Genomic DNA, 22,066 nt, shown 5'->3' with positions numbered 1-22,066 from the left:
CATTTTGAATGTGGCTTTTGCTTGACTGGGTGTTCTCTTGGTTGCTGGTAGAACTTTGACTTTTTTCCAGGGCTCTTATAAGGTTATTTTAGCCAGTTTTTTGGTGCATGTGTTTAATGTTTCTGTGGAGAAGTGAGGCTTGGAGAGTCCTAGTCCACCATTCTGTTGACATCACGCTTCAACTTAGGTTTTATCTTCTTCTAGAGTAGCTTTGGGGGGTATTTTTGATATTTGGGGGGATGTTTTTGAGTGCCCTCCCCATTGAAGTTACTCTTAGGCACTGTCCCAGATTTCTGGATTTTGAAACCATGAATGTAACTAGAAGCAAAGTAAAGAGGATCCGAGAGCCATGTCGTGGAGTGGAGAGAGAGCCTGCCTAACCTCTGCCGTGAGGACGTCGTGAGGAGTTACACCGTCGCCTTGGGTTCTCTATGAGGTCCTGGGAGAAGCTTTCCTCTACCTGATAGGGTTTAAACGGCATACATATCCTCTGAAATGTAGGCAAGACACTTATCATGCCCGTTCACCTCATGAGGAAACTGAAAGTTGAGGGTTTTAGCCAGGATTCTTCTCCCCGCCCGACCATGCCAGCCCCTGCGCTCCCTGTATCCGAGGGCTCCTTGCGGCTGACAGCAGCATCTCCGTCTTGTCTGCTGATGTGTCTCATGCATCTGGAATGGTGCCTGGCACACAGTAGGTGTCCAACAAATGTTTGTGAAATGAGTGAATGAATGGGAGGAGCCAGGTTCCTATAGCATATGAGAGGAAAAATGAAGACTTTATCTTTCTAAAACTTTGTTTAGTGAACTTTGTAATGAATTATAATTTGTAATGAATTATAAGAAAAGGGCACCTCTCCTAAGCATGTAGGTTAGTGAGCTTTCGCACGAACACACCAATATACCTGCAGGTGTGCCCAGCTCCCAGGTGCCAGTGTACCCAGCTCCCAGGTGCAAGTGTGCCCAGATGTCCTGCCAGGCGCCCCCTCCCTCACCCCCATCTTCTCTCTGAGGGAAACAACTACCCTGATTTCCTAACCCCATGGGTTCGTTTCACCTGTTTTTGCACACGTCCTCTTGTGCTCGGCTGTTTTTGGTCAGCATCTGTGAGATTCGTCCATGTGGAGGGAAGTTGTAGTTGAACTTTGTTACCTTTTGAAACTTTAAAAACATTTTAGTTTGAAATTAATTCATGTCAGCTGCAATCCTGGATTTATAGAATTATAACCTCCAGTAACCGCCACTTTCTGAGTGCACAGGACGGACGCTACACTGGAACTGACACTCACAAGTGATCTTACTTAACCCCCGCGGTTCCCTAATGTGTAGGTACCATTCCTCGCCTTTTCTTGATAAAGAATCTCAAATATGAAGAGAACAGGCTTGCTGGTTAGTAACAAGCTTGCCACTGATGAAACTCTCATCTGAACCCAAGCCCACAGTCAGCCAGGCCACGCTTTTACCTCGTCTTGTCCCTCTCAGACGGGACTCCTTCAAGAAGCTGTGTTCAATGAATGTGCATTTAGGTAAAACCAGAGGGAAGGTGGGGTGGGTCCTGGTTTGCAGGTGGCTGTCTTTCAGTCGTCTGTCTGCGCCACAGGACATTTCCCAGGGCCTCTTGGCTGTCTTGAACTGTGTGCGTGCTGACCCTTTGGGTCCTTTGCCCTCTTGCCACAAGGCTGACTCAAGGGCCCAGGGCCCAAGAGAAGAGGAAGAGGGACATGGCGCGGGCTGTTGCTATGGGTTTGGGCCCCAGGATGGGCAGGGAGGACTGTCTCCAGCCACGTCCTGTTTCTTTGGCCACAGACCCAGCGAGAGGTCAGGATCTGCTCTTGACTTCTGCGTAGGAGGTGGCAGCCTGGGTGTGCGTCAACCCCGGTGGAGAACTGCCTCCTTGGTGGAGTGGAGCTGCGTCGGTGGACTTCTCTCGGGAGGCAGGCCCTTCCAGCCTGGTGCTCACTGTGTTTGCTCCCCGCTGTCTCCACACACCATTCAGAGCAGCGCACGTTTCTTCCTGTGGCTTTTCCCTGGGCCCACTCGGCTTCCTCCCTCCTGGTGGCCTGAACCTGCCAGGCTCACTCTGACTCCAGCCTTTGCCTGCATGTGTGCAAGGCACCAGCGAGCATGGACAGCAGAGGCTCACTCACACTGTGACCCCCCCCATGGTGACGTGTCCTCTGTGAGGCAGGACACACCCTCATTGGCACTTCTCCCTTTACCTTTGAGTTTTTGTTAAAAAAAAAAAAAAAAGCTCGCGACCCACAACGAAGAATATGCAACTATGTACTGGGGGGCTTTGGGGAGAAAAAGGAAAAAGATAAAATCTTAAAAAAAAAAAGCTCTATTTTCTGATTTTGCAGATTCAGCCAGCCTTTGGCCCTTGGTTTAGATATTTCTCTTCCTGGGCTCCGGAAAATGCGTGCCCACATACCCCCATCGCTCCCCTGACTGACTCAGGCTGCGCCCAGCTCTCCGGGCGCCTCAGCATCCTCAGTTCAGCGGCCTCCGCTGCTCCCACAGGCCCTGCCCCCGCAGTTCTTGGCTGTGGCATCGCTCACCTGCTCCGCAGACCTGACTCTCCTGAAGGGCCCCTGTCTCTGGGCTCTCCCTTCCCTATTCTACTTCCTCCTGTCTCAGAAAACGATTTTAAGGCAGTAAGCACAAATTCTCCGAATTGTCTGGAGGAGCTGGGCATCTTGCAGGACTCATTCCCACCCTGCTGATAGGCTCCTCACAGCCACTTTGCGAGACAGATGCCACCACTGCCACTTAGCAGAGATGGGGAAATGGTGCAGAAAGCACAGATTTGGGAATCAGAGTCAGGTTTATCGAAAGCCGGAATTTTGTCTCCTTTTCCGCATTGCCTGCAAGTCCTTCGGTAATTCTAAAGGGATTCTGTCCGAGGGAGGAGGGCCCCTCCTAAAACAGGAGCTGTGGGCAATGTTTCTCTGTCCGCTCACCCAGCCAAACGCCCCCGTCCTTCAGACCCAGCTCAGGTCTCACCTCTCTGCCCAGCCTCCCCGGGACGGCCCCTCCAGGGGCCTGCTGTTCCTCGGAACAACCACGAGGCCTGGGTGCTGGTGTTTGGCACCTGCTTCTTTCACGCTTGTGTTTCGCCTTTGTGACGCGGCCCATCCCCGCCTCCCCCATCAGCTCTCAAGGTGGCAGGCCTTTCATGTGTTTTGTTTCATCTTCCAAACTGCCCTGGCCATGGTTTTCACCCAGGAAATACATTCTGGTGACCTGAGTAAGCCACATCTCTGGATGATTTTGCAGATTCTGGCTATTCTCTGTCGTTTTGGATTTTGTTCTTTTTATGTTCTTATTTTAGTTTTCTTTCCTTTGCTTTTTTTTTTTTAAAGTTTCAGGTGTACATCACTATATTTCAATTTCTGAGAAGACTACATCATGCTCACCACGATTGGTCTCGTTTCTGTCACTGTGCAAATGTGCCCTCTACTCCTTTCACCCTCCCCCGACCCCCACCCCTCTGGTAACCACCAATCTGTATGTTTATTTATCTTCCACATTTGAGTGAAATCGTAAAATATTTGTCTTTCTCTGTCTGGCTTGTTTCACTTAGCATAACACCCTCAAGATCTATCTATATTGTTGCAAATGGCAAGATTTCATCCTTTGTATGGCTGACCGGTATTCCATTGTGTGTATATACATGCACCACATCTTCTTTATCCATTCGTCCATTGCTGGGCACTTAAGTCAAGTCTTGGCTATTGTGAATAATGCTGCAATGAACATAGGGGTGCAGATACCTTTTTGAATTAGTGTTTTTGTGTTCTTTGGATAAATACACAGAAGTGGAATAGCTGGATCATGTGGTATTTCTATTCTTAATGTTTTGAGGAATCTCCAGACTGTTTTCCACAGTGGCTGCACCAGTTTGCATTCCCACCAGCAGTGTATGAGGGTCCCCTTTCTCCACCTCCTCTCCAACACGTGTTATTTCTCATCTTGGTGACTACAGGCATTCTGACCGGTGTAAGGCAATATCTCAGTGTGGTTTTGATTTGCATTTCCGTGACGATTAGTGATGTTGAACATCTTTTCGTGTGCCTGTTGGCCACCTGTATGTCTTCTTTGGAAAAATGTCTGTTCAGACCCTCTGCCCATTTTTTAATTGGGTTGTTTGTTTTGTTGTTGTTGGGTTATGTGAGTTCTTATGTATTTTGGACGTTAACCCCCTGTCGGATATGTGATTTGCAGATATCTTCTTCTATTGTTGGGCTGTCTTTTTGTTTTGTCGATGGTTTCCTTTGCTGTGCAGAAGCTTTTCAGTTGGATATAGTCTCCCCCTATCCCCTTTCTTTCTCCAGTCCAAGGATTTACTCTTGAGTTTCTCCCCTTCCTTGCTACTCACAAAAAATGCTTGTACGTTTGCAAGTTGCCTAAGTGTGGCCTTCCCAGGCTGCGTCAGTCTCTGAGGCAGTGATGGCTCCCTCCTCTAAACTCCCACGTCTCTCAACAGAGCGGCCTGCCTGGAGCTCCCAGCCTGGGCGGCCTCGTATGACGTGCGAACTTTCATGAGAAATTCTTTCAGGGAACTGAGCTCACTCTTGCTTGAAACCCTCCTACATGTCAGCACTAGACTGGGGGTGGTGAGTAAAGCCAGGGCCGCAGCGACCCCAGACCCACCCTCGAGGAGCAGGCCAGGCCGCTAGCCTGCCAGGCGATGGAGAGGAGACAGGGACAGCACCCGAGTGGAGGAGCGGGCGTGTCCCGTGCAGAGCTGCTGTGCTGGGGACAAAAGTGGTTCAGGCTGACTCAGTGTACAGTGGGACTGAGGACAGGGGGCTGTGGAGCAGCAAGAGAGGCGCCAGGACCAGAGCAGTGTCCATCCAGAAGGAGCGGGAGCCCCGGCCAGCGCTGAGCTCGGTCCTGAGAGCAGAGCAGCCCTGAAGGGACACGGTGGGCCGGCTGCTCTGGAGGTCTGTGGCCTGTGTGTGTGCGAGGCTCCGAGGGCAGGCGCACATGCAGCCTTTCTGTACTGGACAGACCTTGCACATAGTCGCTCAGCTACTGCTGGGACAGGAGGCAGGGCCGGCACTGCCTGAAACGGAACCAAAGAAGGAGGGGAGTGGGTCAGGCTGCACTCAATTGCTTAGTCTGTCTGGGCGTCTTGCTACACATTGTTTTATGTAAATAATCTGATTCAATCTCCACGACAACTTTGCAGCAAATATGTTATCCCTCGTTTGTCAGATGTGTAAGCAAAGCTTAAAGAGATTAGATGATTTGATCAATAACAGGATCTAATAATGGTTGTTGGATAAACCAAATTACTGCAATCGAAGGGCCAAGGAGCACCCAAGCAGCCATAGCACAGCTTACACTCGACTCCTGATGAACCTTGCTCCGTAGGAGGACTGTATTATCACCACATTTAATGTCTTGTTCTCCCTGAAGTGTCTATCTTCCTAAGGTTTACAATGACATTATGTTAAAAAGAAAAAAAAAATGGAATAGGAATAAACCTCTGCAGATCTTACTCTTATCCGAGTTCTGCAAGAACTTGGACGAGACCGCACTGTGGCTTCACGTTGTACGGGGCGATGACGCCTCCTGGTTAGAACACAGCCTGTATGTATCTGCAGAAAGGGAGAGGTTTGCCTACTTGTGATTTTCAAATTATCTTTTTAGCATTTTGGACATGAACTGTCACGACACAAAATTCTTATGATAATTGTGAAAGACCTACCATCACCTCTGCTTCAGAAAAAACAACCCGTTTTAGTTAGAAACAGGGTACATATTTGATTGTAACAAAATGGCGTTTGCTGAATGCAGCGATGGGATTCCCCACGCCGTGCTCCTGCCTGGGTTGTGGGCCTGCAGCCTGACCCAGTGCCGAGTCTTGCGGGACCTGGAGGAAGGCCTGACCCCTCACTGCCTCATGACCTCAGCCAAGCTGCTCTACTTCCTGAGGCCTCAGTTTCTTCACTTGTTTGATTTAAACAAGGCTGCTCAAGGACATCATGCCGGAAATTCCCCCACGCTCTTTCTGCTGCATTATCAATTTTCTGTCTCCATGGGGTCATTCCCACCCACGTGCAGAGGAACTATATGGTGCCCCACCTTAAAAAGCTTTTCTGTGCCTCCACCTACCCTCTAGGTTCTGCCTCATTCCTCCCATCACAGCAAAACCCAGTGAAAGGACCACCTGCGCTCATGCTCTGAAATCCCTCTTCTGCACGACCTGAACTCTCCCAGTCAGCCTAGGGCCCCTGCCAGCCTGGCAAGACAGGCCCCATAAATGTCAGCCAGGACCCCCTGCCCCTAAACCCAGCGGTCCATTCCCAGGCCGCCTCTTTCTCAACGTCTCCGCAGCATGTGAGACATTGATCACACTCCTCCTTAGAGCTCTTTCTTCACTCAGTTTCCAGAAAACCTCTCGTCCCTACCCCACCCCCTACTTCCTTAAGGGCTCTTTCTCAGTCTTCGCAGGGTTCTTCCCGCTTCTCAATCTCTGAATATTGGAAGGGCCCAGGCTCAGTCCTTGGGCGTCTTTTCTCTTCAATCTAGACTCCTCCGGAGGTGATTCCATCTGGTCTAATGGCTTTCCGAACATCTTGTGCGGACGACTCCTGTGCCTGCATCTCCGGCCACACTTCTTCCCTCAATCCAGATTTCATTTCCAATTGACTTTTCAAAACCTCCACTTGGATGCCTAGTAGGCATCTCAAACTCAACATCTCTGAAAGTAAACTCCCAGCTCTTCCGGGTCCCGCCCCCAAACCCTCTCTTTCTACAGTCTTCCCATCTGAATGTCGTTCTTCCCTCCTGAGGAAATGGCAATTTCCGTCCTCCAGTTGCTCAAGCTGAAAGCTTTGAAGGCATTCTGACTTTCTTCTGTTCACACCCACATCCTTGCTTCAACCCCTTCTCGTTGCCTCTACCATCCTGATCTCTTATTTGGCTTTTTCCAGTGGCCTCCTTACTTCTGTCTTTGCCTTTTTAAAAATTTTCCAACTTTATTCAGATATAATTCACATGTAACACCGTGTAAGTTTAAGGTCTACAGTGTGTTAATTAGATATACTTAGATATTGTAAAACCGATTACCACCGTAGCTACCCCTCCATCCCATCAGATAGTTACCATTCTTTTTCTTTTTCACGGCGGAAACACTTAAGGTCTACTCTCGTAGCAACATTCAAGTATGTGATATAGTATTATTAGCTAAAATCACCGTGATGTACATTAGATCCTCAAACTCGTTAATCTTACAACTGGAAGCTTGTGCCCTTTGACCAGTATCTTGCCACATCCCCACCAGCGCCTGGTAACCACCACTCTACTGTCTGTTTCTGAGTTTGACTTTTTGAGATTCCACATATAAGTGATATCATATAGTATTTGTCTCTCTCTGTCTGATTTACCTCATTAGCATAGTGCTCTCAAGGTGCATCCAAACTGTTGTAAATGACAGGATTTCCTTCTTTCTCATGGCTGAATAATATTCATTGTATGTGTGTGTACATATATATATATATATATGTATGTATGTATGTATATATAACCTCTTTATCCATTCATCTGTTGATGGACACTTAGATTGGTTCCATGTCTTGGCTATTGTGAGTAATGCTGTAACGAACATGGGAGTGCAGACATCTCTACAAGATCCTGATTTTAATTCCTTTGGATATGTTCTCGAAAGTGGGATTGCTGGATCGTATGGTAATTTTATTTTTAATTTTTTGCGGAAACTCCAAACTGTTTTCCATAGTGGCTGCTCCAATTTGCATTCTGACCAATAGTGTACAAAGGTTCCCTTGTTTCCACATCCTCACCAGCACTTCTTTCTTTTTGATAACAGCCATCTAACAGGTGTGAGGTGATAGCTCATTGTGGTTTTGATTTGCATTTCCCTGATGATTAGTGATATTGAGCATCTTTTCACATACTTATTGGCCATTTGTATGTCTCCTTTGTAAAACCGTTTATTCAGTTTGCCCACTTTTTAATCGGATTGTTTGTTTTTTGCTATTGAGTAGTATGAATTCTTTCTATATTTTGGATATTGACCTCTTATCAGATACATGATTGGCAAATATTTTCTCCAGTTCCATAGGTTTTCTTTCGTTTTGTTGATGGTTTCTTTTGCTATGCAGCAGCTTTTTAGTTTGATGTAGACCCATGTGTTTATTTTTGCTTTAGTTGCTTTTGTCTGTTGTTGGTGTCAAATCCAAAAAATCGTCCTCAAGCCCAATGTCAAGGAGCTTACTGATTGTTTTCTTCTAGGATTTTTATGGTTTCAGGTCTTATGTTCAAGTCTTTATTCCATTTTGAGTTAATTTTTGTGTCTGGTGTAAGATAGTGGTTCAGTTTCTTTCTTTTGCATGAGGCTGTGCAATTTTCTCAATACCATTTATTGAAGAGAGTGTCCTTTCCCCATTGTATAGTTTGGCTCCTTTGCCATAAATGAATTGACCATATATGCATGGGTTTATTTCTGGGCTTTCTATTCTGTTCCTTTGACATATGTGTCTGTTTTTCATGCCAATACCACACTGTTTTGACTACTATAGGTTTGTAATATAGTTTGAAATCAGCAATCTTGATGCCTCCACCTTTGTTCTTTCTTCTCAAGATTGCTTTTGCTATTTGGGGTCTTTTGTGTTTCCATAAAAATTTTAGAATTGTTTTTTCTATTTCTGTGAAAAATGCCGTTGGACTCTTGATAGGAGTTACATTGAATATGTAGATTTCTTTGGACATTTAATTAATATTCTTCCAATCCATGAGTATGGAATATCTTTCCATTTATTTGTGTTGTCTTCAATTTCTTTCATCCTTGTCTTACAGTTTTCAGTGTACAGGTCTTTTACCTCCTTGGTTAAATTTATTCACAGATATTTTATTGTATTTGATGCACTTGTAAACAAGATTAATTTTTCTTTCTGATAGTTTGTTATTAGTGTATAGAAATGCAACTGATTTTTCTATATTTATGTTTGTATCCTGCAACTTTACTAAATTCCTTTATTATATTTATATATATAAATTTATAATTTATATACATATTTATTCTATATATATTTTTGGTGGAGTCTTTAGGGTTTTCTGTACATGGTATCATATTATCTGCAAATAGTGATAGTTTTACTTTTTCCTTTCCAATTTGAGTGCCTTTTATTTTTTCTTGCCTAATCACTCTGGCTAGGACCTTCAATACTATGTTGAATAAAAATCACAATTAGGCATCCTTGTCTTGTTCCTGATCTCAGAGGAAAAGATTTCAGGTTATCACTGTTAAGTATGATGTTAGCTGTGGGCTTGTCATATATGGCCTTTATTATACTGAGGTATGTTCCCTCTACACTCACTTTGTTGAGAGTTTTTATCATAAATTGATGTTGAATTTTGTCAAATGGCTTTTTCTGCATCTATTGAGATCATATGATTTTTATCCATCATTTTGTAAATGTGGTGTATCACACTATTGATTAGAGGATGTTGACCTTTCTTTGCATCCCTGGAATAAATCCCACTTGATCATGGTATATGATCCTCTCAATGTACTGTTGAATTTGGTTTGCTAATGTTTCGTAGGGAGTTTTTGCATCTGCGTTCATTGGGGATATTGGCCAGTAATTTTCTTTTCTTGCGGTGTCTTAGTCTCGTTTGGTATCAAGGTAATGCTGGCCTTGTAAATTGAGTTTGGAAGTGTTCTTTCTTCTTCAATTTTTTAGAAGAGTTTGAGGATTGTTGTTAATTCTTTCAATGTTTGGTAGAATTCATGAGTGAAGCTGTCTGGTTCTGGACTTTTGTTTGTTGGGAGGTTTTTAACTACTAACTCAATCTCCTTACCAGTAATTGCTCTGGTCAGATTTCCTGTTTCTTTATGAGTCAGTTTTGGTAGGTTGTATGTTTCTAGGAATTTATCCATTTCTTCTAGGTTATTCAGTTTTTTGGCATATAACTCTTTTTAGCAGTCTCTCATGATACTTTGTATTTCTGTGCTATCAATTATGACGACTCTTTCATTTCTGATTTTATTTATTTGAGTCCTCTGTCCTCTTCCTATTTTTATGAGTTAGTGTGGCTAAAAGTTTGTCAATTTTCTTTATCTTTTCAAAAAGCCAATTCAGTTTCATTGATCTTTTCTATTGTTTTTGCTAGTCTCTTTCATTTATGTCTGCTCTGATCCTTGTCATTGCCTTTTTTCTGCCGACTTTGGGCTTAGTTTGTTCTTCTTTTTCTAGTTTCTTGAGGTGTAAATTTAGATTGTTTACTTGAGATCTTTCAGTTTTCTTAACATGCATTTATCACTATAAACTTCCTTCTCAGGGCTGTCCTTGAGTGTTCCATTGGCTTTGCTGTGTCGTGCCTCCATTTTTGTCTGTTTCAAGTCATTTCTTGATTTCCTCTTTGATTTTTTTCTTTGATAAATTGGATATTCAGGAGTATGTTGTTTAATCTGCACACATTTGTGAATTTTCCAGATTCCCTCTTGTTACTGATTTCTAGTTTCATACCATTGTGGCTGGAAAAGATATCTGTTATGATTTTAATCTTCTTAAATTTGCTAAGACTTGTTTTGTGACCGATCACGTGCTCTATCCTGAAGCAAGTTCCATGTGCGCTTGAGAAGAAGGCATATCCTGCTGCTGTTGGATCAGTGTCCTACACGTGTCTGTTAGGTGTATATGGTCTAAAGTTTGGTTGAAGTCTCATGTTTCTTTGCTGATTTTCTGTCTAGATGATGTATTCGCTGTTAGAATGGAGAGCCGAGGTCTTCTGCTATTATTGTATGTTGTCTATCTCTCCCTTCAGATCTGTTAGTATTTGCGTAACATATTTAGGTGCTCTGATGTTGGGTGCATATATATTTGTGATTGTTTTATCTTCTAGATGAATTGACCCACCAGCCCCCCGCCCCCGATCATTACATAATGTCTATCTTTGTGTCCTGTTACTGTTATTGGCTTAAAGTCTAATTTTTATGATGTAAGTTTAGCTACCCCTGCTTTCTTTTGGTTTCCACTACATGGAATGTGTTTTTCCATCCCTCCATTTGAGCCCATGTGTGTCCTTAAAGCTGATGTGAGTCTCTTGTAGGCAGCATACAGCTGGGTCTTGTTTTTTATCCATCCAGCCACTCTATGCTTTTTCACTGGAGAATTTAATCCATTAATATTCAGAGTAATTTTTAATAGGTAAGGACTAACTAATGCCATCTTGTTAATTTTTTGTTTTATAGCTCCCTTGTTCCTTTATCCCTCTCTTGCTGCCTTCCTTTTTGTATTGATGATTTTCTGTAGTGGAATGCTTTGATTTTCTTCCCTTTATCTTTACATTTCTACTATAGATTTTGGCTTTGTAGTTCCCATGAGGTTTACATAAAACATCTTACAGATATAACAGTCTTTTTTATGCTGATAACAATTTGATCACATACAAAAACTCTATCCTTTCACCCCTCCATTTATGTTTGTGATGTCATCATTTACCACCTTTTTTTTTTAAATTGTGTATCCATTAACAAATTGTTGAAGCTGTAACTATTTTATGCTTTTGTGCTTTAATCTTTCTTCTGGAGTGAAGTATTTAGTACATCACCACATTACAGTGTTAGGGTATATGCTTACCTTTACCATGTGTTGTATATTTTCATGTGTTTTCACATTACTAATTACCATCCTTTTGTTTCAACTTGCAGAACTCATTTTAGCTTTTCTTGTAAGGCTGGTTTAGTGGTGGTGAATTCCCTCAGCTTTTGTTTGTTAGGGAAAGTCTTTATTTTACCTTCAATTCTGAAGGGCAGCTTTGCTAGGTAAAGTATCCTTGGTTGCCAGCTTCTTTCTTTTAGCACTTTGAATATATCATCCCATCCCTCCTGGCCTGTAAGGTCTCTGCTAAGAAATCTGCTGACGGCCTTACGGGGGTTCCTTTGTATGAAAGAATTTTTTCTCTTGCCTCTTTTAAAATTCTCTCTTGTCTTTGGTTTTAGACAGTTTTGTTCTTATATGTCTTGGAGGAGAATGTTTTGGATTAAAATTTTAGGTGACCTGTTAGCTTCATAAACTTGGATCTGTCTTTGCCTTTTAAAATCTATTTTACCACAGAGTTATCCTTTCAAATGCAAGTCAGCTCATGTTCCTCCTCTGCTGAGAATGCTCTAATACCTCCATCTACTTAGAGGAAAGGCCGGAGGAGCTACCATGCCCCACAATGGGGCCCTCCACCATCTGAGCTTATCCCCACCACTCTCTTCATCACTCATTTGGCTCCAGGCACGGCCTTCCTGTGTTCATGAGCCCACTTTAGGGCCTTTCACTTGCTGTTCTCTCTGCTTGATGTACTTTCTCAAATATGCACACGGCTCGCATCTTCAGTGCCTTCAAATATTACCTTACCTGTTAGTCTTCCCTGGCCAACCTACATTTAGAAGGCCCTCCATCCCTCCTTTTCCTCTCACTCTGCTTTCCTTTTCCCCACAGCACTCATCTCCATATTTACCTTGTTCTGTGTCTCTCTCCCAACTAGAATGGAAGTTCCAGAGGATAGGGACTTACTGGTTCTGTTCTTTGCTGGACGCCCAACTCCAAGAAATGTGCCTGACACCATTTTTAAGAGTGATACTCACAACTATTTGTGAATGCATGAGTGAATGAGTGAGCATATAAAACCAGAGTTGGGAAAGGTGACCTCTAAGATAGCAGACAAGTCTGCTTATCCCTGGTTTGTGCAGTTGGTGAGTACTGCCTCTTTCTCACAAACAACTTGAAAATGCATAAAATAAAACCACTGTGGTACAAAATAGCAGCCTCAGCTGAACTAATTACATAATTATAATAGCTGGCTGCTTCTTTTTAGTTCTTTCAAGGTGCTTTAAGTGAAATCATTTTTCCTCACAACAACCTGGGAGACAGGCATTATTTTCATTTTCCACATAAGGAATTGAAGATTAGCACCTAGCCCAGGGTTACACAACTGGCAACTGGCAGAGCCAGGACTGGGGCCCAGAGCTTTCTTTACTGTGTGTCATCTTCTAGGGAATACAAAAGATGAAATTCTCTGAAAGTCAATGATACAGAATATTTAACACATAACTAGTGTTTCCTTTCCATTTTAGCTTACTCTGCCTTAAAAACATTTTATTCTAATGCATATATTTGGAACATGGATATTATAAACATTAATTCCATGGAAATAAAAATATGATAATTTCCTCAATCATTTATTTTTTTCTCTTTGATTTTTTCTTCTTTTGTTTTTGGTGAGGAAGATTGGCCCTGAGCTAGCGTCTTTTGCCGAGGAAGATTGTTGCTGAGTTAACATCTGTGCCAGTCTTCCTCCATTGTGTATGTGGGCCTCCACAGCGTGGCCTGATTAGCAAGGCCTAGAGTTCTGCTCCTGGATCAGAACCCGCAAACTCCGGCCAGGGAAGCAGAGCATGTGAAATTGACCACCTTGCTACCGGGCTGGCCCCATGATTTTTTTCTTCTGCTTTTAAACCTTAAATTGTTTGAGCTTTTTATTCATCCTCGATGCGTATTTGGTAAATTGGAAACTCTGATGTTCTGACTCCTGCAGTCTTCATGCTGTCACGGGATTATTAACTCATCTGAAAATCAGTTTGAGGCTTTGTAGGATTACGGGTCAGGGGACTATTTCCCGTTTTGTCACAGTCTTCTCTGCAGCTTTGAGGTCCTAGTGATGCTTTTATGCTGTTAGGTAAACTTGCTTTGTCAGGTGAGGGAATTAGCGTTCCCGCCTGGGGGGAGGGGGTGGCTCGGGGTCAGCTGGGCGAGCGTAAACTACAGTGCGGGGAATGAACCTCTCGCACAAAGCCAACGGGAGGGAGAGAGAGCAATGAGACACCTTGTGAGAATAGCGCCTGTTCTAGTCGTGCTTGAGGCTTCACCTTCTCCTTGGTCCTCCCCACGTCCCCACCAGGAAGGCGCTGCTGTCCTGGTTTTCACAGACGAGGCCTCGAGGCACGGGCCAGTGAATCTGCCAGGCTGCCCTAAAGCCCAGTGCTCTCCACTCCTCTGCTCGCACGTCACCGTCATCGTGTTCCTTGAAGCCCAGTCCAGGCTGCCCTTGAGAGCAGGGCTGGGCTCCACGGCATCTGGACTTTCAAGCAACACCAGCCAGATTTCTATCAACCTGACACTTCTGTGCAAGGACTAAAAGCATACTCAGTGGACCTGCCTCTAACCCTTAATTGAGCAGATTTAAATGGCCCGAAGTTGTCAGGTGGGGCCAGGGAAGAAGTGGAGAGTGTCTTTGTGTAACTACTATTTTACTCAACATCTAAGTAGAAATTTCATTTCAGTTTGAATTAAGGATTGATTAAGAAGTAAAGTGTCAACTTGAGTAGAGAAATTCCTTTTGAAATAGCATGAAGGGAAGCCCCCAAAGAAAGCATGTTCATTGAGTGCATGTGCAAGAAGAGTGGTTCCCTTCAGGAGTGAGTGTTGGAGTCAACAAGCAGAGAGATCTGTGAGAAACTGCCTGGTAAGAGAGGTCAAATGCAGGCAGGTGGCCTCGAATATACGGGAAAAGCAGTGTCTTTGTTCTTTGAAACTTGAAGAGTGCAGTAAAACTGACGTAATCTATAATCGCAGTCAATTCTCTTCTAAGCATCTTTTCTCACCACTGTAACAACTAGAGTTTCTCAGGGGAGGGAGGGGGCAGGAAGGAAGTGCCCATCCCTCCCTGGGAAGCCCAGCAACTTGACTGAAGTTCCTGTCTTCATGCAACCAACAGTGGCAGGAGAGGAAAGATGCCCCCAGGCTGACTTTCTTGATGGACCCTCCCTCCAGATGGCCTTTAAACCAATGAAACCAACTAAAATTCTCAGCAGTTTAGGAGTAGGTGGATTAATGAATAAGGTCTTTGCTCGCTGAGTGTGGTTCTCATGCAGGTGAGCGCAGGGCAGCAGAAGTGGGCAGGAGTCAAAGCCAGGCTGGAATTTCCCAGTGCAGGAGGGTTTTCACAATCAACCAGCTGAAGAGGCAGAGGACAGGAGCAAGGGCAGCCGTGTGCAGGCCTCATGATGAAAAAGTTCATTCTTGGCCATCATTTCCAGAGGAGGCCAGGGGCCAATGGAGCTTTGTGGATGCTGGCTCACCTGTCATTTCCAGCTGTCTCCCTGACAAGTCCACCTGCAGGCTCCTGAGTGGCAGGCCTGCTGGCACCGTCATTCACAGCACAGCAGCCTCCCCAGCCTCCACCACCTGGGATTGGGATGGGGCCCTAGCAGGAAAAGCTTCTGAGCTCACAGAATCTTAAATTCCCCTTGCCCTGGCCAGTGGAGATGAGCCACTGTGAAGAGTAGGAGGTTCCCACATCCAGCCAGAGGATGGACTGCGAAATGAGCGCTGACATCCCCAAGGGTTGAAATTAAAAATAGAAATCAAATCATTGGCTCACTGCTTGTTCGCAGTGAAGTTGCTCCTTCTCCTAATACCTTGGCTTTGAGCCGACTGCTGAAGGAGTCAACCAGCCAACGAGCTCAAAGGTTCCTAGATGGCAGTCATTCCTGGGCTCAGGAGTGACTTTTTAAATCAAATTTGGCCCAGGCTGAACAGATAGAGAATACGAGAAAGGGAATTCCCTTATTTCATGTAAGATGAAAAGGATTTCTCTGCCAGTTTGGGAAGGGGTGGTGGGGGAGTTGAAGACACAACTGTAACTGGTAACTGTGTTCACTATCTTGTGTTTCCAGGAAGCATTTCAGCAGGAGAGCGCAGGTGCTGTGTGAGGTGATTCACACGTCAGAGGGGTGGAGGTGAGGACAGTCTCACCTCCAGCTTCCTGAAGTCCTGTGGGATGGGTGAGGGCATGCACATTTGTTGGGGGCCTCCCAGGCCACCTCTCCCGACTCCTCTCGCCTGACACAGCCTGACTCTCAGATAGGCAGGAAGAGGCGTCTTCCTTGGGAAGAGTGGCCATGAAGAGGAAGACAAGAACCTGAGAACAGGGCTGGCATCAGACCTCAGCTATATGAACTCCACCTCGGGGCACCTGCTGTCACTGGTGGACCTCACAGGCCACACACCAGAAGGGATGGGCCATCCAAGGTCAGCAGAAGGGCTGTCACTCCATCCCTGACTTACAGTGGCTGCACATGCAAACTGAACAGGCTAAAAAGTAAGCTGGGGAAAAAAGTAAGTTGAATCTCCAGACTATTCAATCAGAGAAATATTTTGGCCTTAATTACTTGGATATTACCTCCAACATATTTTATTCCCTTTTGCCTTATTGAGGTGGCAGTAATTCAGGCAGTAAACAGAAACTTCCACAAGGCAATACTTAGAGTGCATTAAATAAATATAAATTTTATTAAAAACACTCACATAGCGTTATCAGGAATGATATAATAATAAACGCTTTCAAATAACCTGCATTCATAACATTACAATACTTACAGTATTTATAACCATCCTCAGATTTTATAGACAACACAAACATTTCATGAAAATGAAATGAAACTAAGTTTAAAAAAAAGCGTAGAAAAATGCAAACAGAGTTCATTACCTTAGTGTCAAACTGCAAGAGTTTCCTACACAAGTCAACTACTAGCTTTAGAAGTGAACTGTACACCACTGTGCGTCAATCCAGATGAAAAATTCATTCAAGTAAAGTTGACACCACTCAGAAGCATTTTCAAGTATGGCTATAGAGTCAACCTGATATTCCTATGTAAGCAAATTGGAGATCTGCTTTCCATTCATTCTAACTGAGGCAGGTTTGATATTTACAATTATAGGTCTGATATTTACAATATTTTGCTGGATCTCCTCTCCTATCTTCCCTACCTCCACCCTCCCCAGCTCCACACTACACTTCCTGCTCTCATTGGCCAGCAGTTTGACAAGTGACCGTGGATGACATAGAAGTCAAACACTCATAGAGGGATGGCTGACTCAGAGCCAACAAATGTGCACGTGCTAACCAAATATTTGGGGTCAGTTAGATGGTATATGCAAAATGCTAAAATCATGTGGTTTGACATATGCAAAGCACACATCTTTTAAATGTTTGTCACTTGGTCACAGCCAAAAACTGGGGAAAGTTTTCTAAAAGACAAAAGCCATGTTATAAAGATTTGACCAATAAAACTCAAAGGCCTCTTGTGATTAAGAATTTATTTGAAATACTAGTAAGCAAAAATGTACTTAGACAGAATGTAATTGCTCAGGTGACTGCACACCTTACCACTACGTCTTTTGCTTGTGCAGGGATGTCCTCAAGGATCTGATTACAGTACGAAAACATCTTTATTTAGAGAGCTGAAAGACTCTAGCCAACAGCCACTTGCCAAACTCCTGCCTTACAATTTTCCCTTTATCAACTCAGTGCATTCTATTTTCATGTAATTTTTTTCCTGCTTGAAACAGTCAAAAGATTCCCCAAACTTTTAAAATGCTTTTCTTTACAATAAAAAGAGCCAACACATTTACAAAATTAGTTTTAGTTACATCAGGACATATACAAGTGAAATAGGAGGGATTCAAAATAAAAGGGTTAAATCCCTGAAAAAGAATATATTTATTAACCTACAACAATTTTACATAAACACAGGTGACATGTTGGCATAAGGAGAACATGAGCTGAAATATCCCTGAATTTTTAGAACAAAAAGGTTGAAGTTCAAGTTATACTTGCTAAGAATCAAGTATTGAAAAAAGGTATGCTTTTTAAAAATAATAAAAAAGACTTGGAAAAAATGATGGTACACAATGCTATAAGCTTCCAACCTCAGTTCAATATCCTATTGCCACACTAGTGTTGAGGTATATGACAAGTAGGAGCATCACTCAAACCTTTACGAATTCTTAGCTCACATTATGATATATTTGTCGCAGGCTGAGTAGCACCATCATGATGTGAATTCTGTTTCAAATCCATATATATATATATTTATATATATATTTAAATTTTTTACAGTACTAAAATACTAAAACATTGCGTTAAAAAAGTTTTGTTTACAATTTAATTTACTTACTATACATCTCTTTCACTTCTTTATACAAATTAATGATTTAAAACCACCACAGCAAACCAGCTGCCTTTTTTTTAATTAACAGATTCACATGGAACTAACCCTGTTTATTCCTCTTATGCGGGCATCCGTCTGCTCAATCTTCCTGGTAAAGAGGACACTTAAGCTAAGAAATGACAACATCACAATGTACAATTACCAACACAAAGGCAGACTGCCACTCGGTTCGCTGACGAGCATAGAGATCCAAAAAATAGCATCAGCTGAAGTGAACTAGCTTTGCTGAGTCTGTAGCATGCGGTTGATTATTACCTGCAGTTAACAGAAATTTCTTGAACCTCTACGTATTTGAGCAATGAACTTGTCATACAATTTAGTATAAAACCGTTTTACAGTATAGCATGTGAGATGAGCACCAGAGAACGTGTGTTTTGTGGACTAATGTATTCCCTTGAATCCAGTAAGCCCCGTTTTGGATGTAACTGGCTGTATTAAAAATGGACATATTGCTCATCAGCAGATGCATGGCTAAAAGCAAAAATATTTTAAAAGCTTTCCTTGTTTCCTTAAAAAAAATCAACTTTGCATTCTAAAATGAAAGTAAACTTTTCTTTTAAACGTCTCAGTACCTTAGCATTGTTCAAGTTGTCCAAGCTTAGGTAGACAAAGTGCTTCTAAAACACCATTTAAGATATCGATACATACACGTGTGTGCACATATACATATGTGTGTGTAGATATGTACATAGATATGTTTAATGTCCTACGAGGACTGCACTGGATGAGCAAAATCCAGAGGCCTTTACAATGTCCACATTTTAAAAACTAAGCTTGTGTAAGAATAGGTAATTATGATAAAAACTTGGATGAAAAGATACCCTATTATCAAGGGCATTGCAGTACACTGATAGCATCTTGATGATATAAAGGCATTAAATTTTCAACTGTTAAAGACACCATTTTCTTAGCACCATTTCTTAGAACATCCAAACAAATTCAGTGTTTTGCTGTCTATTCATTTATGCTTCCTGTAGCTATTTTGATAAATAAAAGTTAATATTAAGATTACAGTAAAAACTGCATGTTAAAAAGCCATAATTCCAGTATTTCAATACATCGTATGTTCAGCACCAGATGGTATGTTAAAATTCCTGCCACTGTAATACTACAGTACTTGTTTGATTTGTGTTCCATGACTATGCAAACTTGTATTATTAAAAGTGGTCACAGATGTGTGGAGCTGTAGGGGAAGAAAGTCACCTTCACACATCACCTTGTCGGATAATAGAACCAGTGTTTAGAAGCGTAAATTGTGCAACACTTTCTTCCCCACTTTCTTCTGGCATAGAATGCTTTGGTCTTTTACCCAGATGCCACCTGTGGCCACTCAGGACTCAGTGGAAATAAGTGCTATGGTAAGATGACCTCTGTTTTTGCTGGTGAGCTGAGGTTCTTCCCACCACATTTGTCGTGAACACCGTGTCCTTCCCCCACTGCCCATGTCATGAGAACTACACTACGGACAGGCTGGTTGTGGTCTTTTCACATGAGGTAACCAACACAAGGGGCGACGTCATATGTATCTGTTGTACGGCCCTGTGACCCGAGTGAAGGCATATGGAGATGTGGTTACGGTGGAGTCTGTGGTCACGGACATGGTCCTCTCGGTGAGGGACTTGATGAAGCGCAGGTAAGTGGGCTCGGAAGATTCATGCGGCTCAGCGGGCTCCCGTTTCACTTTTTTGCCATGGGTTTTCTGAGGCACGTAGTCTGGGCCATACTTCTCACACTCTTCCTCTTTCTCGCGGGCTTTTTCGGCCATTTTGGCTTCCCAGAGCGCCAAGCCATGCTTTGGCTCATTCATGCTCTTGTGCTGGTAAAAGACAAGTGAGATCCTGGTGGGGTGGTTCCTGTTGGGGTTCTTTAAAGGGGTCGTGGCATGAAGCTCGCGCTTTGCACACTCGATGAGAATTGACCCGTGAGTTGGAGCCACTGCCACTCCCCCGATGTCAGGATCCAAAAAGCTCTGCTCGCTGTCTGACCAGACCTCGTCATTGTCCTCGGCGGCAGAAGGCTGCTTTTCTTGACTGCTGTCATCCGGTAATTTGTGTAAGCCTTCTTGGACAGAGGCAGTCCTATCATGGTTAAGAGCTGGGAGCATCTTAGATAACCCAAGAGCTGTGTGGGCAAGCATGTGGTTCTCCTGGTTCTGGAGATGCAGGGCATGAAGAGAGCTGTTGAACAAGCTCGGAGCTGCACTGTAGTTATGGATGATGTGAGAAGATGGGTTGTGTTCATCGTTTGTATAGTCTATGCTTGGATTGCTCAGATTGGGCGGCAATCTGGCAGCAGCTCCCATGCAGTGGCCATCCATCTCAGGAGTGGAATAAGGAGGGAACGTCCCCGCATGGTGTGTGTTCGCTCTAATCGTACAATTGCTGTAGGCGCCTCCCTGCACGCTTTGGTTTCCATTACCTAAGTACTTAGAAGTAAAACTCTGGCTACTTCCCAACCTCGGCTGGTAAAGTGTATGGATGGGTGGTAGATTTAGCTTAGAGAGAGGGTCTTGGTTTGGATACCTATACAGATCCATGGGCTGAGACTGGGAAGAATAGGAACCCAGATACAGGGAGCAGGTGTCCATTGATACGTTTCCATTGCATTGATATGATGGATGCTGGTTATTCTGATTCAAAAGCCCAGGATAAGGGTTCATGGGACTAGAGGAATTCAAATACGAAGCTGCGGCTTGGGAGGAGGTGGAATAGAGGTTGAGAGGGTTGGTGCCTCCATAAAGATCTGAAGTGTGCGACGAGCTTGGATAAGGACTAACTGGATGGGACCGTCTTATGTACAGATTGGAGGATCCAGAAGAGTAAGAGTTGACAGGCTCTGACTGAGGGTCAGTGGTCAAGGGGTGATGCAGTGGCTGCAGGGGCTGCTGGGGTCGCTGCGGCTGCGGGGGCTGCGGCTGCGGGGGCTGCTTCTGTAGTTGCTGGGGTTGGGAGTGGGGCGGGGGCTGCTGGGGCTGCTGGGGCTGCTGCACGACTGGTCCTGAAAGTCGCAAAAGTTCTGTGGACAGGACAAGAGAGAGCAGGGACAAACACGCCTGATGAGCATTTTATGAAAGCTGGTGAGATGCTTAAATGTACATGAGGACCACCACCAGGATTACACAACCCATCAGAAAAGGACGAGAGCAAAGTCAGCGTTCTGATTGCTGTCTGGCAAAATTTTTTGTGCCTACAGCATTAGAAATAAAATGACGGAGCTTATAGTAGTACAATCTGGTAAGTGAAGAAACATGTAAGAACATCCAGAAGCCATTTCATCGTGAGCATCACATCCTCTGGAGCTTCTGTGCTTTGAGTGTGCCCCACTGCCTGCCTGAAGGGCCCTCCTCCCTCCACCCCATCCCCTGCCCTGCCTGGGCACAGTGGTCCCTTCCTGACCTCGTCTTCCAGTGCGTTGTGATACCCACTGCAAACCTAAGTCGGATAAGTGACAGTCATAATGTACTGTAAGTATCCATTTTTGTCCCCTCCTCAGCCCACTGCAAAGTAGTTCCTGAGGGAAAGAACCATGGCTTGTTTCACCTCATTTCTCCATTGCCTGGCATGCCATAAAGTTTGTTAAATAGTTAAAATAAAGCAGGATGAAATTTGTTATGGAAGATTCAGCAATGCTATGAGAAAAAGAATGACATTCATTTAAACACCCAAAGCATCTTAGATAATTGGCAAGCCCTATTTCATTAGCACACTTACCTGAAAGGAAGTTTATACAGTTGCCAATAAAACTTGAAAGAAAATTTCAGCTTTGTAAGTGAAACTGTTAAAAGTCATACTTCTGTTTCATGACCTCACTTAAAAAAAAAAGTAATATGAGATAAGAATAAATGGAGCTGCCATGGCAGTCCTGAGAATTGGAACGGTTATTGCGGACACCCGTTAGATGGGGCCAGAGGCAAAGTTCCATCCGATTTCACTTTACGGCCCGCTCAAAGGAGCTGCCGGGGAGAGAACAGGGTTTACCTCTCTTAGTGTGAGTCAACCAGTCAACAAATATTGATTAACCATCTTTAGCA

At 43.8% G+C, this 22,066-nt stretch overlaps 1 protein-coding gene across 3 annotated transcripts in view; it reads right to left on the bottom strand.

The window, feature by feature from the left end:
- Positions 1 to 16,286: 16,286 nt before the first annotated feature.
- TET2 (tet methylcytosine dioxygenase 2) overlaps positions 16,287 to 22,066 on the bottom strand; it is a 118,206-nt gene continuing 112,426 nt past the window's right edge. For all 3 annotated transcript variants that reach the window (XM_046657214.1, XM_046657213.1, XM_046657215.1), the window contains one exon: positions 16,287 to 21,051. In XM_046657214.1, coding sequence (XP_046513170.1) covers positions 19,553 to 21,051 — 1,499 coding nt within the window. In that variant the 3' untranslated portion in view covers positions 16,287 to 19,552. The remainder of the gene's footprint in view (positions 21,052 to 22,066) is intronic.

This window comes from Equus quagga, chromosome 3, assembly GCF_021613505.1.
Source record: "Equus quagga isolate Etosha38 chromosome 3, UCLA_HA_Equagga_1.0, whole genome shotgun sequence".
NCBI classification, from domain to species: domain Eukaryota; kingdom Metazoa; phylum Chordata; class Mammalia; order Perissodactyla; family Equidae; genus Equus; species Equus quagga.
This window is presented reverse-complemented; position numbering and strand designations above follow the sequence as displayed.